The sequence below is a fragment of the Carassius auratus genome, unplaced genomic scaffold, assembly GCF_003368295.1.
Source record: "Carassius auratus strain Wakin unplaced genomic scaffold, ASM336829v1 scaf_tig00002058, whole genome shotgun sequence".
Taxonomy (NCBI): domain Eukaryota; kingdom Metazoa; phylum Chordata; class Actinopteri; order Cypriniformes; family Cyprinidae; genus Carassius; species Carassius auratus.
The window spans coordinates 30634-50277 of record NW_020523427.1 but is presented as its reverse complement, the minus strand read 5'-3'; the positions used below and the strand labels follow the sequence as shown (position 1 = coordinate 50277).

Below are 19644 nucleotides of genomic sequence, written 5' to 3'. Positions count from 1 at the left end.
GTGCACATGATTTAATCAGTTATCACCAGTTATCACTGTTGCATTCTTTAATGTCTGTATTTTTTCCCCTTTGAGTCCTGCTCACAAATAAAAGTTGGCTGCCATTGCTTTTCTCTAGAAATGTCTAAATCAAGGGTTTTCAAAGTGTTTTCAGAGCTTCCCCAGCAGTGCAAATGGAGTACTCTACAATTCATAGTTATAAAAATGCCCAACTAGAGGGCAAAACAAACCTGTTCTCCAATGAATGCCATTCATTTTTACAAAGTTTGTACTAAGTACTAATGTAGTTATTAAAAGACAAAATTCATTATATACCTCAGTGTCAATGTGAACTATATGTAGGTTAACAGAATCACCCAGAATATGAACACAAAGCACTAAATTGTCCATTAAGCATTTTCCCATAGAAAACCATTATAAATATAATAATAATATGCGTAATATGGCTTAATACATTAAGATGTATGTTCATATTTAAAGGTCATCTGCTTGCCTGTATATATGCTATATTTTGATATTTGGTAATTTAATAACACTTAATACATCAAACCATGTTAAACATTTTTCATGTTAGATGTTTTAGAATGTCCCAAGTTTTAGTGACTTTTTATTGATTAAGTGATTTTTAATAGGCAGTAGGTGCAGTTTGTTCACATATCACATAATCAATGAACAGACTTTAATTTGAAAAATGACTGCTTACAGTGGCAAATAATTTTCCTGCTTGCCAAATGGAATGTGGCTACTAGACCAAATAACTGGTATCTTATCTTCTTTCGGCTTTCTATACCATCTGGCCTTGGCTAGCTTGGAAACAAATCTCCCGGGCGAGTATTGCAGCAAGACTTCTCTCGCGTTCCTCCCCTCTCTCCCACAGACACCTGCTGATTGTTGACTCTGTCTAGGACCTGACCAAGGCTGTCTCCATGGCAACTTGCTGTGACGCTGTATAATCTGTGGACTGAGGCATCTAGAGAGAATCACAACTCTCCAGGCCTACTAATACTCAGACTCTTACATATAAACAGATATGCACTCACCTCGCACCCCAATCCCTCGCCGACTTGTGACGGTACGCTCTCCTCCAGGGCCCACTCCTGAGGGCCAAACACCCCGACGGCGTGGTGGTCTCCCTCTGCCCTGAGGGGCTGGATGATCCAGATTGCCATGTGGAATTCCTCCAGGAGTGTGGGATCAAGAATATAGTTTCTTGGGACCCAGGATCAATCCTCCGGGCCATACCCTTCCCAGTCGACTAGGTTTCCGGCAGGGCAGGCGTAGTCTGATGTCTCGGGTGGATAGCCATCCGGGTTGGTAGGTTGAAGTAGGTGTCCTACAAAGGTCGGCTGCCATCTTCTGCCTGCGCACTGCGCATTGGAGGTGGTTTAATAAGCCTCATACCAGACTCTCTCGCTCTCCCGGAACCAGTAATATACAGCAGGAATATCAGAAGGTTCCCCAGACCCAGGGAAGAGTGGAGGCTGGTAAAGGAGTATGCATTGGAAAGGTGTTATCCCTGTGGATGGTTTGTGGAGGGAGTTTTGGGCGTACTCGGCCCAGCCTAGGATCTGGTGGCCATAGCAGAAAGTCCGGAGAAACCATCCTATCTCCTGTATTTTCCGTTCTGTTTGACCATTTGATTGGGGGTGGTAACCAGATGAGAGGCTTATGGGTCACACCCAGGAGAGAAAAGAAAGCCTTCCATACACGGGAGATGAACTTGGGTCCACGGTCTGACACGGTCTGAAGCTGGTATGTTGTGGGCGTTCTGGTGCACTATGGCTGCCGTTGCATCATCCAGGTGGATGCTGCACACTGGTGATGGATGAGGAGATTCCCCCGACTATGTAAAGTGCTTTGAGTCCTATATAAATGTAAGGAATTATTATTATTATTATTATTATTATTACTATGTCCTCTGGGAGACCAAATGGGTGGAATACCCAAATGAAAAGGAGCTCAGCAGTTTCTAGGGCTGTGGGCAGACCCTGTAGGGGAATGAGGCTGCAGGATTTAAAGAATCTATCCACTATCTATCCACTAATCCACTAGGATACAGGTGTTACCGTCAGATGGAGGCAGATCTGTGATGAAATCCACTCCTAGTGGTGACCAAGGACAGATGGGAATGGAAAGTGGATGGACTTTACCGGTAGGTGACGGGGACTCTTGGATATGGCGCACTCGGTGCATCCATGGACAAACCTTCTGACATCTGCTGCTATGTTGGGCCACCAGAAGCGGTCTTTGAGTAGCAAAAGAGTTGCGTCAGCCCCAGGGTGACCAGTACCTATGGATGTATGGGTGGTTAGAATGAGCGCAGTGCGTTGGTTACGTGGGAAATACCGAAATCCTGGGGGGCAGCCTGGCGGAGCAGCAGGAGGGACTTCCACAGCGACTTGCGGAGAGGACCACTGAAAGGGGCTGGAAATAAGTTGAATAGGTATTATGTTTTCGGGTTCTTCTGTACCTTCCTCGGGACCATGGAGACGGGACAGGGCATCGGCCTTGATATTTTGAGGTCCAGGTCTGTAAGAGATTGAGAAATTTAACCTGGTGAAGAAAAGTGCCCATCAAGCTTGGCAGGAACTCAGCCATTTGGATTCTCTAAGATACTGTAAGTTCTTATGGTCCTTGAGGACAGTAAATGGATGAGTCGCACCCTCTAGCCAGTGTCGCCATTCTTCCAGTGCTAATTTAATGGCCAGTAACTCACAATTTCCAATGTCATAATTTCTCTCCGCCGGGCTGAGCATCCTGGAGAAGAAGACACATGGATGGAGTTGAGAAGGAGTAGTGATAGCTTCAGTGGCAGCTGGAGTCCAGGACAGAGACTTGGGCTTATTATGGGGGAGATTGGTTATAAAACTGGTGATGGTACTGTAATTTTTTATGAATACTCTGAGCACTGTGTGCATGAAGTTTTGAAAGATAGAGGGGGCATTGACAGGGACATATGGCTTGACCTGGTATTCGTAGTGGCCAGTTGGGGTCACGAATGGCGTCTTCCACTCATCTCCCTTACGAATGCGGATGAGATTATATGCACTGTGTAGGTCTAGTTTGGTGAATACAGTGGCTCCTCTTGAGTTGTTCCAGAGTGGCTGGGATGAGGGGAAGTGGATACCGGAACTTGATGATGATCTGGTTGAGTGCTCTATAATCTATGCAGGGCTGCAAGCATCCAACTGGATGGGACCCCACAGTAAAGGCAGAAGCCATGGGTCATCCGTCTTTGATGTTCTTTGGGTGTTTAAAGTTGGTCTGCATGGGTTCGGGATCGTTATCAGGAGGGATCTGGGTATCGGCACAGTGATAACGAGTTGTTGTGCTGGCTGGTGAGCACTTCTGGAGGCAGGATTGTATACGATTTGCACATCTGGTGGCTTGCTGAATAAAACTTTCAAGATCTTGGGAATCATCGAACGTCGCCAGTTGGAGGTGGAGTCTGGGTTCTAGTCCCAGACGGAAGCCTTAACGATGCCTTGTTCCATCCACTGGCGGCTGCAATGGTTCTGAAATGTAGGGTGTACTCGTGCATAGACATTTTGCCTTGTTTTAGGTGGTATAATTGCTCACCGATTGTGGTACTGAACACTTTTCAGAAATGTGCGATGAAATTTTCATAGGTTTGGGTTGCGGGACCAGCTTGTGACCAGTAAACGTTGAAAAACGTTGGATGGCGAGTAAACGTTGAAAAAGGAATCCATTGAAATCCTCCGCCGCGCCAGAGAAGGGCGCTGGTCTGGTGATGGGGCTCGAAAACACCACACTAGGTGGAGACCCAGAAGTAGCGTGTTGTGTTGGTTGTGCCCGGACCAGGGAGACTGGTGGAGGGATGTAGGGTGACCAGGAGAACAGACAAGTTGCACACACCTCAGGGTTCACACAAGAGAGAAGAACTTCAGAATGGGTCATAGGAGACATTCGGGAGAGATGCTGGAGAGACACTGGAGAAACACAGGGGTCTAGGAGAAGGAGTCAATGAAAGGTAAGTAGCAAGGTTTGTAGTAGAGCTGCACGATTAATCATTAAAAGATCGCGATCTCGATTCAGACACCCTCTCGATCTCATTTCTAAAAGACAACGATTCCCTGAGTCTGTTAAACCTTTGACAAAGTCTTACCGGATCATTCAAATCCGTGCGCGCACTGCCGCTGACACAGAGAGAGCTCTTACCATCTTCACAAACAGTCTTTTCAACTACACAGTATTATATCTGTCTTACAGTCATTTATATTATCACAGAAATACTGGGATAAAGTTTATAGTTTAAATATAAACATTGATGTCTATATGGCAGCGATCAAAATATAACAAATCCCCTTTTGAAAGTACTGCGCTTTAAATAACGTTTGTGTTGATTGCATTGTTTCACCAATAGGTGGCGACAAGTGTCTTAATTTATTTGTCAATGAATTAATTTTTTGTTCAAGAGAATCGTTCAAAAACGCTGATTCATCCAGAAATGAAACAAGTGTAGTAGGTTTATGAGTGAGTCGTTGAATCAGTGATCAAAACAACTTTTTCATCATTCTAATATTAAAAAAACTGGGGTTTTAAATATATTATATATACACTACCAGTCAAAAGTTTTTGAACCATAAGATGTGTAATGTTTTTTTAAAGTCTCTTCTGCTCACCAAACTATATTTATCTGATCCAAAGTACAGCAAAAACAGTAAAGTTTTGAAATATTTTTACCATTTAAAATAACTGCTTTCACTTGAATGTATTTTAAAATGTAATTTATTTCTGTGGTGTGCAGCTGTATTTTCAGCATCATTACTCCAGTCTTCAGTGTCACATGATCTTCAGAAATCATTCTAATATGCTGTTTTGCCGTTCAAAAAAAACATTATTATTATTATTATTATTATTATTATTATTATTATTATTATTATTATTATTATTATTATTATGTTGAAAACAGATGAGTAGATTTTTTTCAGGTTTCTTTGATAGAAAGTTCAGAAGAACAATAATTGTGTGTAATAGAAATATTTTGTTATAAATGTCTTTGTCACACTTGATAAATTTAAAGAATCCTTGCAAAATAAAATAATTAATTTATATACTTGTGATAATGATAATGTTAATAGTAATAATAATAATAAAGAATCGTAGGAGAATCGTGATCTCTATATGAGATCAAAAAATCGTGATTCTCAATTTATCCAGAATCGTGCAGCCCTAGTTTGTAGTGAGTCAATACAGGTAGCTTAGAGGTTCTGCTATGCAGCTACAAAATCAGACAACTGATTGACTGAGGTGTGTGTTTTTATGTGGAGGTGATCAGATGGGATAATTGTGCACAGGTGCCGGTGTTTAGTCAAGTCAAGTCAAGTAACCTTTATTTATATAGCGCTTTAAACAAAATGCATTGCGTCAAAGCAACTGAACAACATTCATTAGGAAAACAGTGTGTCAATAATGCAAAATGATAGTTAAAGCCAGTTTATCATCAAATTCAGTGATGTCATCTCTGTTCAGTTATATAGTGTCTGTGCATTTATTTGCAATCAAGTCAATGATATCGCTGTAGATGAAGTGACCCCCAACTAAGCAAGCCAGAGGCGACAACGGCAAGGAACCAAAACTGCATCGGGAACAGAATGGAGAAAAAAAACCTTGGGAGAAACCAGGCTCAGTTGGGGGGGCCAGTTCTCCTCTGACCAGACAAAACCAGTAGTTCAATTCCAGGCTGCAGCAAAGCCAGATTGTGCAGAAGAATCATCTGTTTCCTGTGGTCTTGTCCTGGTGGTCCTCTGAGACAAGGTCCCTCTGATCTGGATACAGACTGGATCTGGTGGCTACGGTGACCTCGGAATAAGAGAGAAACAGACAAATATTAGCATAGATGCCATTCTTCTAATGATGTAGCAAGTACATCGATTGTTATGGAAAGTGTTCCCGGTTCCAGTTTACCTAATTAATGCAGTCTAAAAATCCTTTAACGGATTTGGATATTAAAAGCATATTAGTATGTTATGTGTAAGCCAGGTTAAAGAGATGGGTCTTTAATCTAGAATTAAACTGCAAGAGGGAGTGGGTTGGGATTGGCTGATTGGTGAGCCTGACCGACTTTTGACAAAAGCACTATAAAAATATATATGTAAATAAATAGAAATGTGACAAGTATAAATATAAACAAACAGAAATGTGACAAGTATGTACTGCAGTTCTCTGGATGTTTGTACAGGTCTCTGCGCCAGTCACATGACAGAAAACTATTATTCAGCTGATGACTTAAATCAGCTGGGTTACATAAAGAAGACATCTGAAAATGCGTAGAGCTGGGGAGGCTCAAGGAATGGTTTGGAAACCCCTGACCTAAAGATTATTTTAACATTTCCAATTCCTTTTATTGGATCAAAGTGATTCCTTCCCTTGCCTCTAAAAGTGCTTTTGCCTTCTGCTCAGATGTAGATCTATTGCTGGAGGTTTTCACCTTTAATCTTTTGCAGTTGCGTTCAAAAAGTAGGGGGCAGAGGGCATTGAAAGTGACCCTAGTAAGAGGCTATAACCTGGAGTCACTGTGGCTCTGTCTGTTACAGAACAAAGTGGAAGAGCTCAATCAACGACTGAGACAAGTTATTGATGGTAAGTCCATTCCCTTCTCTCTTGACTGGTTTAGTGATGCTGTATGAGCTGTGTTATGTACAGTTACTTGCACTTTGATTTAGCAGCTATGGTTTACAATGTGTTATCTTAAAATGATTTGCTGATTGAAAGGGAATAGTTCACCCAAATACAAAACTTTGTCAATATTTAGTCATTCTTATGTAATTTGCATGCTGTTATCGTTTCCAAGAAATGCAAAAGGGGATATTTTGTAAGGAGAAATCTTTTCTTTACAATGACAGTTCATAGTTACCACAGCTGTCAAAAGCCCCTTTCACACTGCACGTCGGACCCGGCAAATTGACGGAACATTGCCGGGTTCAGTCCCAGGACGGGCGCTGTGTGAACAAAAGCCAGATCTAATGCCGTGTCGAAGTGATGACGCACATAAATATGTGCAAACTGTAATGAAGCAGATATCAGTTTGTTCCTCTCTTTCCGCGCTGACGCTGAGATCGTTACTAGCTTGAGTGAAAGTATAAAGTGCCTAGCGTTTTCAACTCATACATTACACGTCATGCCCTGATGTCAGGTGTCGTTAAGGGATCTTTACAGGTCCTGTGTGAAAGCACGCACATATCCCGGGTAATTACTGGCAGTGTGAAAGTGCAAAATATAGCGACCCGGGGACACTTGCCAGAACACTTTACCCGTATATTTGCCGGAATCATAGTGTGAAAGGGGCTATAAAGACATGATGTACTGTATGTATCTAGGAGTTTATAGTTTGACTTGTGCAATGTATTTTGGAGTCATGTGATATATGACCTACATTTATTCATTGATAATTACATTTTATGTATTTAGTAGATGATTTAATCCAAAAGTGCTTACATTGCATTCAGTGTACAATGGCATTGCCACAGACTCTACTATTTGAACTACTATCCAACAGATCTCAAATATTATTTACGCTTACATTCAAATTTGAATATTATGCCTCTAGATATGTCTAAAGGAGCCCCAATATTCACTTTTCATTTTATGTTCCTGTAATGTCTGTTTTGTTTCATGTTCATGCTTTCATGTCTTTTATTTTGTTATTGTTTGTAACATGTGTAGCCGCACTGGGTTGTACTAGAGCTGAAGATCTTTGCCCGAACTGATGGGACCCGTCGGGACCCGACGGGTTCGGTCGGGTTCGGGCTTAATTTCTATCATCTTACGCGGGCTCGTGCCGGGCTCGGGCTTGCGCTCCGGTTTGCGAGGTAAACGAGCGGTCATGTGATGTGTTTCGATTAGCGCGAGAAAGATGAGAAAATGAATGCTGAGCAGGTGTAACGGAGGCATGCCTCTGGTGATTACGTTTTGGTTGCACCATCAACTTAAGCAAAGTCTGAGGTGTGGAAAAGTTTTGATCATCACGTTACACTTATAATGAGAATAATCAGTGAATGATGACGCACCATCAGTGAGCGCAGGAACGCGCTGAAGACATCTACAGTGGATTCAATCATTTTCCTCCACAAAAACATGTAGACCTAGCCTAATCTCTGTGAGTAAAGGTTTTTCAAACGATAACTAAATATTCATTGAGTCTTAAATGCATAGGCTAATGTTGACAGAGTATTTACGCTAATGTTGGCATTATTCTTTTATTAAATAAAGCAAATCCGGCTGAGCCTTTATCTTAATTTTGTTATTGCCAAATACCCATCTTTTTTTATAATTCAAGTTTTTATTGTTTTTGTTCGGTACATGACAATATCATACAAAACAAAAAGTACAGATTTATACAGATACTACATGTATGACCAGGATAAATACAGTGGCTGAGACTAACAGAGATTGAAAAATAAAATAATAATAATAATAATAATAAAAATAATAATAATAATAATAAAATAAAAAAAATCTAAATTATTGCGTTACACGGAAAGACAGCGTCACGTAAGACCAGAAATCCTCCCAAACCGGAAAACCCACAGTGACCCCTGCTCTGGTCTTATTATGTAGTTTGTTAAGCAAACGTTCATATGAAGCTGTCTTAGTCATTATGTTAACCCATTCTTTTAACTCTGGGGTTTTGGGAGCCTTCCAGTTTTTCAAGATGACTCTGGCCGTCACCGAGACCCCCACCATGATCACTGCAAACTCTACATTTGTAATATTTGGCAACTGCTCCTTATCCCCCAGTAGACACAGCCTGGGTGATAATGGTATTGTAGTTCCAAGCCATTTGCTCAGAATATTTAAAGTTTGTAACCATAAAGGCTGTATAAGCGGACATTCCCATATACAATGAATAAAAGTACCTCTGTCTTTTTGACATTTCCAACAAACATTATTATTTGTCAGACCCATTCTATTGAGTCTGAGAGGTGTCAAATAAAACCTGTGTATGATCTTATACTGTGTTAATTGACCTCTGGCTTCTCTTACAAATTTACCTGTATTTGACAAAATTATTTTCCACTCTTCGTCCCCAATTACAGTCCCAATGTCCTTTTCCCATATTGTCTTTAAATGAATGCAGTCATTGCTGAACACATGGTTAGCCGTCCTGTAGAATATAGAGGCTTTTTGTTGAGGATAAGGCAGTTTTAGAAAGTCCAAGATATGGTTTTCGTCTGTGAGCTTTATTATTGTGGAAACACAATTTCTAATTTGAAGATATTTCCAGAAATGGTCTTTTCCCTTTAAATTACACTTCTGTACAAGATTATTATAAGACAGAAATACACCCTGCTCAAACAAATCTGTCACAGTACACAAGCCATTCAAATGCCATTTCTTCCAGTATATGGGTGATTTCCCGACACAGATTTATACCATAAAGAAGAGTATGGTTGCCTACAATGTGATAATTAGTGCATCTTGTGAATCTTTGCCCATACCTCTCTTGAGTGCTTCATGATAGGATTTGTGGTTGTGTTTAAACACTGAGACAAGTTCTCAATAGGGCTGTATGGCCAAGATAAGGTCTTCTCAATAGTAACCCAATCTAATTGAGTATTATTATTCCAATGCTTGGCCAATTTGGCCATTTCAAAGGATATCTGATAGAGCCGAGGATCTGGTAACCCTCCCTTATCCCGAGAAGCACATAATTTATTAAGCTTTATCCTGGGCCTTTTCCCATTCCATAGGAAACGTTTAACCATCATATCATATTGATTAAAGATCAACTGTGGTACTGTTATTGGTAGCATCATGAGCACATAGTTAAGCTGAGACGAGACTGCCATCTTAATTATATTCACCTTTCCCCATAAAGTTAACTGAATTTTCCCCCATTTGTCTAAATTATTTCTTATGTTTTGTAGCAATGGTGCCAAATTAAGCATTGGAATCTCTTCTAACTCCCTGCTTATCTTGATACCCAAATATTTTATCCCTCTTGGGATCCAGCTAAAGCCAAATTTAGTTACCATACTTGCATTACATATTCCGGATATAGGTGTGGCTTCCGACTTTTTCCAGTTAATTTTATATCCAGATACTTTAGAATATGATTGAACGGTCTCCATTAAGTGGGGTAAGGACTTATCTGGATCTTTCACCAAGGCCAGAATGTCATCGGCATATAAAAACCATTTGTGCTCTTTATTGCCTCCCTGAGCGCCTGGAATGTTTGTATTAGTCCTAATGGCAATGGCCAGTGGTTCCAGTGTGATATTAAACAGTAATGGCGACAGCGGGCACCCCTGTCGTGTCCCCCTGGTGAGGTCAAAAGACGGGAAAACTTTACCATTAGTAATCACGCATGCCTTGGGTGTCTTATATAATGTTTGAACCCACTTGATGAAACAGGGCCCAAACCCAAAATTTAACAGCGTTGTGAATAGAAATTCCCAGTGAACCCGATCAAACGCTTTCTCTGCGTCAAGTGAGAGGGCAACAATTGGGTCGGTTTTTTCTCTGTTTAGCCAGATTAGATGAAGTAATCTTCTCATGTTATCTGTTGATGACCTATTCATCATAAATCCAACTTGATCAGGGTTTATAATATTGGATAACACCTTCTCTAACCGTAATGCAAGAATTTTACTAAGGATCTTACAGTCTACATTGATCAAACTTATTGGACGATAATTTGAGGGTTCGGTGGCGTCCCTATCTTTCTTAGGAATCACAGATATTAGTGCATCGTTAAAAGAAGAGGGGAGGGATCCGCTAGCATATGCCTCATTATATACTTCTGTTAAAGTGGATGCAAGTAAATCTATATACTGCTTGTAATATTCAACAGGGAGCCCGTCTAACCCTGCTGACTTTCCATTCCACATAACAGATACAGCTTTTCTGACTTCAAGTTCTGTTATTGGGCCTTCTAACTTATTCATCTCCTCTGGGGACAACTTAGGCATTTTGAGCTTGGAGAAAAAACTAAGCAAATCTTCTTTTTTCGGACTAATATCAGCAGTATATAAATCTTTGTAAAACTTCTGTAATACATCATTTATCTCCTTTGTTGATGTTACTATTGTGTTTCCTTTCTTAATACCTGTTATTAAGTTACATGTATTCTTTTGCTTCAACTGTCTGGCAAGCAGTTTACCAGTTTTCTCCCCTTCCTCATAGAAAGTAGTTCCCAATCTAAATAAGGCATATTCCACCTTTTTAATATAAATTTCCTGGAGTTCAAATTTAAGTTTACAAATATCTTGATACAATTGGTTTGAAAAACGTTGGGATAATTATTTTTCATAATTCTTAATTCTGTTATCCAATTCCTGTATTCTGTCCCGGTCCTCCCTTTTCCTTTTAGACGCATAAGCTATTATCTTCCCTCTGACATATGCCTTAGATGCCTCCCATTCAGTTGATCTTCTATCAGTACTACCAGTATTAATTTCGAAGAAAGACTTTAAATCTTCCTTCAACGATGCCACAAAGGCCTCATGGGACAGCAGTGAGGTGTTTAATCTCCATCTGCCTTTCCTCTCTTTGTCGCAGTTAATATCAATGCCTAACTTCACGGCTGCGTGATCGGATAAGGCAATAGCATTTATTTTGCAGTGTGTAACATGCTTTGTCATGGTTCTTGAGATCAGAAACATATCAATTCTGGAATGAGATTTATGACAATGTGAGTAGAAGGTGTATTCCTTCTCGCGAGGATTCACCAGGCGCCAAATATCCACTAATCCATTATCTTCACTCATCATGTGAATTGTCGTTCTGTCTTTAGGATATGTTTGCTCTCTAAATTTACTTTTATCTATAAAAGGATCCCAAACTTGATTAAAATCTCCGGCTAGTATTATTTGGGCATCCATATCCCCCAAAGTCTTATTTAATTCATAGAAAAAATTAGGATCCCCTATATTTGGAGCATAGATGTTACATAGCACCACTGCAATACCATTTATTGTGGCCTGTACACAGACCATTCTCCCCTCATCATCTTTGACCTCATCAGTCGGAATAAAATTTAAATTCTTGTTCACTAATATAACGACGCCATTCCGTTTGCTGGAAAAATAACTATGAAATACATGTCCAACCCATCCATACTTCAATTTTAGAGCCTCTTCCCCTTTAAGGTGTGTTTCCTGAATAAATGCTATATCCACTTTGTGATGTTTCAAATAAGTCATAACTTTGCCTCTTTTTATAGGACTCCCACAGCCTTTTATGTTCCAAGACATGCATATTATATGATTTCCCACCATAGTGCACTATGTAATATTGACATCAGGGTAGAGGGAAAAAAAAAAGAAAAGATTTGGAACACTGTATATTTGTGTATATTCACCTATATAGACATTGTTGCCTAGCCAATAAAATAATGATTTCTTTATAGTAAACTTTGTCATGACCGAACCTTTTTTTATGAAAAAAACACAAAAACCAATATGAACACCGTTAAGTAACTTAAAATGCTCCCTCAAAACACAAACTGGGAGCTCTGACCAATCTATGGTCTTTAAGCCAAAATATAAAAACAAAGTGTTGCAATTATAACACGCAACAACAGAAAATAACTCCTATTGGTCCGTGAGGCACCACCCATGCAGCTGGTTATGTCGCTGTCCAGCTGCACGCTGCTCAGGCAGCATACCATCTAAAGCCCAAAACCCACTCGCGTTTGATTTCCACCCATGGTTGACTTTTATATGTTCCTCATCGTCCATAAGCATCACTGTCTTATAACAGCATACCTGTTTATGTCTCACCTTTACGCAACGTGCTAATGAAGCGTTCTGCTTCCTCCGTGCTGGTGAAACTATGATTTCTACTTTTCCAAGTAAATCTCAGTGTAGCGGGGAAAGCAAGCGTGTATCTTAAATTTAGCTGTTGAAGCGCTTTCTTGGCAGGAAGGAACGTCTTTCTTTTTTCAGCCAGCTCCCTCGATATATCGGGAAACACGGACAGTCTACGATCCTCCCACAAAAGTCCACGACACTCCCGCGCGGCTCGTAGTACTTTCTCCCGTGCTGACTGCCTCAAAAACCTGATCAGCACCAGTTTCGGCGGTTGATCCTCACTTGGCATGGGGGCCAATATTCGATGAACCCTCTCAATTTCGAACTCCCCCTCCATATTGATCCCCAGACCTTCACTCAGTACCTTCTTCACACATGTCTCCAGGGTGCCATTCGTCCCGTACTTTTCTTTCAGCCCCACAAGCCTTACATTGTTCCTCTTGCTATGGTTTTCAAGCATTTGAACACGTTCCCACAAAGCATTTATCTTCTTTTCTTTGGCGTCTTTGTCTGTCGTCAGCCCTCCTGTCACGTCTTCCAATTGTGAAATACGGCCTTCCGACTCCTCCATTCTGACCTGCAGCCCGTTCACAGACTCTTTTAACTCCGTCATTGTCTCTTTAATGGCGATCGTGTCCGCTGCGACTGACTGAAGGGTTGTACTCATTTTAGTAATTTCGGTGAAAACTTTTTCCAAGCTCACTTTAGCGTCAGTTTGTTTTTCGGGCGAATTCGAAGCGGTAGCCTCAGTGGGAGGTAGGGTCTTTCTGGTCGCCATGCGGTTTGCTTCCTTGAAATATTTAGACGTTGTCGCCATCGTAATGCCGTTGAAAGCGTGATTAAGTCTCTAGGATTTGTATTATAGACATTTTCAAAGTATTCTTTCCAACGAAATGTCAACTATTTCATAATAAACTATGCAATAATTAGCAAGTGGGTAGGAGCTTGTCTAGCGAGCCGCCATCTCGCTTGAGGTACTCACGTGACTCCCCCAAATACCCATCTTAATTTAAAATTTATCTTAATTTTTTTTTTTTAAATGACTCGTTTTTATTGGTGCGTTGGTCTATTTATAGGTTAAATGAGCCTCTGTCTAGAATGCTGAGATGTTACGATGTCACAGAGGACTTATTTTATTTCTTTATTCCAACTTCCAAGTGGTCTAGTCTACGTTAGTTATGAGTAAATTATGTTAAAACATGAATAAATTACTCATTGTTGACAAAAGGCAAAAGAGCTGTGTGCGTGCACACATTTGAATAATGTCGGGCTGTAAACGGGTTCGGGCTTTAAAAAAGCTGTCAATCAAAATGTACATGTCGGGCTCGGGCCGAAACCTGTCGGGCTCGGGTCCTGTCTGGCCTAACTTTTGAGGCCCGATTACAGCTCTAGGTTGTACATAATAATAAACTCAAATGATATATAGGGAATTTGAATAATTAATCAGGAATATGATTAATATATATATATATATATATATCTCATATGACACTTACATTAATATTATTGATTTTGAAAAATAGCTCAATTGCATTTATCAATAACTCATCACAGGGCACTGTAATTTACTCATTAATATGTCAATATTCCATTCTTCATTTCAATTATAGTGATATCTCTTACTGTAAATTACAGCAAATCAAACAGTGGTTTGTCCAGCAAACGGCCGTAAGATTAACTTATCAATTTTCAATAAAGTTATCACTTCTTATAATTCAAGGAAAAATATTCTCTGGCCATGAAAACATTATCCTATCATTATGATAAATTTAGTTACTCAAAGTAAACAGCATGTAGCTAAAGATCAGACACTTCATTGACTCGTAATGTGAGCGGTTCAGAGGCAATCATGAATATATATGGGTTTTTAATAATTGAACTAATAATACATCAAACTACAAATCACACAGAGTAAATACGCGTATGACAATACAGACAGTAAACTTTGTACAAGACATAACGGAATCCAAATTAGGGAGAGAGAGAGAGAGAGAGAGAGAGAGAGAGAGAGGGAATGAATGAGAGAGAAGGGAGGTGAGAGAGAGAGAGCGTGGTCACAGAATGAGCTCAGTTATGCAAACTCACAGACAGTAATATTTGAAAGACAACAACGATTCAAATCATAGACAAACTTTAAGCAGCATTTAAATCTCCATAGAAAATGATACTTGCAGGGTCCAGCGTGTGTGGCGTGTGTCTTTTGAGGCCAGCGTGCGTGTGCTGGAGCCGCGTAAACGTGGTTCTTTGTTCGTGGTTCGTGTCTTCCGGGGGTTGCTGCGGAATCGCGCGGTATTTGAAAGGTCCAACAAACAATGTTTCAGAATTCGTCTTCCTTGTGTGGAGAGGCAAATAGTTGAATTAACTTAGTAAAGAAAAGAAACAAAACAACGGAAACGAAAGCTTACGAAGGAGCCATGGGAACGGCTGTCCTCCGTGCTGAAAGGGACGGCGATAGGACAGCGGCCCAAGGCTGCTCAGAGGGACGAGCGGAAGAGACGAGGGTCGAAGCAGGAGAGGAGAAGAGAAGAGGAGGAACTTCCTGGGTCAGCTCTTATGGCTTGAAATGGTTCACGCCTCTGTTCACGTGAACAACCAATGAACGTCCGCGATCTGAAGCGGGAAAAAGTTCCTTTGTCTCAGTGGAAACATCCACCCTAATGTTTTAGGGCTTATCAGATTTCAGCAGTGATATTCTAGCAAGTTCGTAATTCAAGATTATTACATTTTACACACCTTTTATACAGGGGGATAGTTGGGTCACAACATGACAATTCCAAAAACACCAAACAGTACATATATAACTGATAGAAACACGAAGTTACATTCAAATGCAGAATTACACACATTTAACGTTTGATTCACACACGGTAAAAGTGCAGATAATCCAATTTATATGGGGAACCATCTAATGCACCAAAAAGCAATACTTAATACATTGAGAATACATTTGAGTAGATTTTACCATTCTCTTTCTAAGAGTTAGCTTTGATTCCTGTTTCCCAGTGGGATCATAAAGTTTTATGAGCTGGTCAGAGGTAGGGTTACAGACTCATGATTCTTATTTGAGAACATTAAAATTAGGATAAATATTTCCACAGTATAAGCTAGCAACTTATACTCTTCACATAACAAGGATTAACCATTTTATGCAACGCACAAGCATATTCAAAATACATATTATTAAGGACTTTATTATTAAGAAAAGTTTTTGTGTGTGTGTTCAGGAATGTGGGGGTGGGGGGGGGGGGTTCGTTTCTCCTTTGAGGCTCACCCACGTGACTCTGGAATTTCTTGTCGTAAATAATTTAAATCCAGCCAGGCTGGCGCCAGGCCAGGCATTTAGTGTAAAAAGGTTTCATGTTATATGCCTGCATTTAACCCATGAATCAATGATCTGCATATCCGTTACACCTGCTTCCCTTGCCCACTTGTCTTCATACGATTGGTTCCTCTTGTTCATTGTGTAATGTTCTGATTGTTTTTTCTTGTCATTTATCAGTTCTGTTTACTCATTGGTTGTCTTAGTCATCTGCCTTGTTCCCCATTAGTTTGTTCATGTCATGTGTCCATCTTTGTCTGATATAAGTAGTCAGGTTTTTGTCCTTGTGCCTTTGTAGTGTTACAGATAGTCCAATGAAGACGAGCATAGTGAGAATCCAAGTGCAGTTTATTTACAGGTGCAATCCAAAACACCCAACATAATCCAAACCAGAAACAAAGACTTGACTTGAACAGACTTAACTTGACGTGGCATGAACAGACAGGACTCACCGACAGCAGATACATATGTCAATACATGACAAAGGCACAAGGACAAAGAATTGACTATTTATAACAGACAAAGATGGACACATGACATGAACAAACCAATTGGGAACAAGGCGCATGACTAAGACAACCAATGAGTAAACAACTGATAAATGACAAGACAAACCAATCAGAACATGACACAAAGAACAAGAGGAAACAACTGTATGAAGACAAGAGGGCAATGGAAGCATGACACAAACAATAACAAAATAAAAGACATGAAAACATGAACATGAAACAAAACAAACATTACAGTTCCATAGAAGAAAGTAAATCATGTGAGATACCATGTTGGTAAAGGGTATTGTCAAATGTAAATGAATTTGGGTGAATTAACACTTTTCATTTTCATGTGATTCCAGACCCAAAATTAGTTTTATGAGTAAAATTTTTGGTTGCATGTAATTTTAATGGATGTAGTAATATTTTTATCTTTGTTTTCCAGATTAAAAGATTAAAAAATGCTTTTTCCCCCTTTTTTTAGACAACAAAAATCTTCCTTACGGTCGGCCGGCAGTCATGATCCGCACCAAATACTACATCCTTCATCATAGTGACTACATTAGTGGTTACAGTGAAGCTTTGTCCATGCCTCTCTGGACATCTTATACTGTATCTAAGCAGGTACAGTTTACAAAATTATGTTAGTCTGTTTATAGTTGACTGCTGTATTAGAGTTTAAACCTGACTGTTTGGATGTTCTGTTGCAGGTAGATTTCACCCCTCTGACTGAGGCTCTGAGCAACTGTGTTCGCCCTGATATTAGAGTTCCTTCAGTCTACAGTCAGTCCTGCTCAAACTACCGTGCAGATAAACAGATCTCCTACAGCTTCCTCTATCCACCTCGTGAGGTTTCCTACTCTCTCTCTATAGTGTGCAGCCTAGCCTAAGTAGTTTCATGTAACGAAGCAAGGCCAGTTCCAGGAACACACCAGACAAACCTTTTATAGCAGTGGGCTTAATCTGTTTCTATCCTGATGATCAAGTTTATTGGAGTGTATTAAAGAATAAAATTAAATATAACTCTTAAAGGGGACCTATTATGCCAAATTCACTTATTTTTTGCTATTTTTTATTATTTTTAACAGAATTTTGTGTCTGCATTATTTGTATACATCTTTCCTATATAGTAAAATCCCACCCACTCCTTTTTTCCCCCATAGTTTAAAAGCAGGATCCTCCCATGAGTGAACAGTCTGTCGTGTTTATCTAGTCACTAGAGCAGCTATGGGTTACACTAAAGTTGTACTATATGTATCATGTATCTTTATACTGCATATCAAACATCATTACAGTTTTTACCGTGTTGTTCATCCATTGTTCAAAAAAATCTACACAATTACATTAAAGGGTTGGTTCATTGCGATTTTACTTTTTTAACGTTAGTGTGTAATGTTGCTGTTTGAGCATAAACAATATCTGGAAAGAAGGAGAGAAGAGGAGCTCATTTGCATTTAAATATAGACACACAAAAATAGTATGCTTTGGCTTACATCCAAAAAGTTACATTTATGTCATGATATAATAAATGAGATATGGCGTATTTTGATTTGAAACTTCACAGAAACCAGGGACACTTCTAGGGACACTTGGGACTTATATTACTTTGTTGAAAGAGTTTTATGATTTGATGTTTGTCTAATTTTTTCTTACGTGATCTTATAATTTTTAGAGTTGTCCTCCTCTCCAGAAGTGAGATATGATGCTGTACTCATTACCAACACTGTACCAATGTATCCAGCATTCAAACGTAAGTGTACCTTAAAGAAACTATATCTAGTTAGATAGGATTCTTCACCCAAAAATGAAAATTCTGTCATTAATTACTCAGCCTCATGTCATTCCAAAACCAAGACCTTTGTTCATCTTTGGAACACAAATTAAGATATTTTTGATGATATTTGAAAACTTACTGACTCTGCATCACTGTTGTTTTCACACTGCGTGACTATATGGGGTACCATTCAGTTGCTGTTGTGTTCACATAGCATGATGGATCGGCAAAGGGGTTTCACAATGCATGACTTAACAATATGCAGAGAACAGGGACTGTGTGTTCTGAAAGGGAAATTTGGAGGTAAATAATTTTGCAGTAACTTATGCTGATGTTGCGGCTGGTCAAGCAAATGTTTGTGCTTGTTTCTGTATGATATAATTGTATATATCTATTAAAATACTGATATTCTGGTCTATAACTCCTCCCCAAACTTCCCTTTTTCTTGTATCTTGCTTTCTCATTGGTTGCAGATCATCGCCGATGTGTTTTCAGTCAAAAATCATTGTACACAATGTGACTGTGAATCGCTGACAGCTCCAGATATTTAGCATGCAAAATATTTTGCAGGCGTCATTAACGTGCCGGTTCCCTCCTTTCGCGTCTTTGACAATTCACACTGCGTGATGGTCACTCGCATGAATGAGTTTGCTTCCAATTTTGGGCATTTGTCTGCAATTTATCAAAACCTGTCGGCAAGTGAAAAATCATGCTTAAATTATGCAGTGTGAACTCGGCATAAGGTATAGCTTCATAACATAACGGTTAAACTACTGATGTCCCATGGACTATTTTAACAATTTCCTTACTACCTTTCTGGGCCCGGGAACATTTCAGTTGTGATTGCTGTCTATGCAGGGTCAGAAAGCTCTCAGATTTTATTATAATTATCTTAATTTGTGATGCATCGAAAATACATTTTGATCCAAAAATAACAAAAATTACGACTTTATTCAGCGCTGTCTTCTCTTCCGGTCTGTTGTGAGCGTGTTCACGGCATTGTTGACGTATGACACTGCTGATGTGTTTTCTGGTGTGCCCAATAACAAAGATAACACATCAGCAGCATTGTACGTCAACTATCACAGCAGTCGCGCTCACAACAGACCCGGAAGAGAAGACAATGCTGAATAAAGTCGTAATTTTAGTTATTTTTGGACCAAAATGTATTTTGATGCTTCAACAAATTCTAACTCATCCTCTGATGTCAAATGGACTACTTTGATGATATTTTTATTACCTTTCTGGACATGGACAGTATACAGTACATACAGAAAGCTCTCA

General features: G+C 39.7%; 1 protein-coding gene across 4 annotated transcripts in view; it reads left to right on the top strand.

The window, feature by feature from the left end:
* The window catches only part of enpp2 (ectonucleotide pyrophosphatase/phosphodiesterase 2), a 32252-nt gene extending 13863 nt beyond the window's left edge, over nucleotides 1-18389 (top strand). For 2 of the 4 annotated variants that reach the window (XM_026242824.1, XM_026242825.1), the window contains exons 19-22: nucleotides 6468-6603; nucleotides 17071-17210; nucleotides 17297-17432; nucleotides 18259-18389. In XM_026242824.1, coding sequence (XP_026098609.1) covers nucleotides 6468-6603; nucleotides 17071-17210; nucleotides 17297-17432; nucleotides 18259-18374 — 528 coding nt within the window. In that variant the 3' untranslated portion in view covers nucleotides 18375-18389. The remainder of the gene's footprint in view (nucleotides 1-6467; nucleotides 6604-17070; nucleotides 17211-17296; nucleotides 17433-18258) is intronic. The other 2 variants (XM_026242826.1, XM_026242828.1) reach the window with 2 other exon arrangements.
* The last annotated feature ends 1255 nt before the right edge of the window (nucleotides 18390-19644 follow it).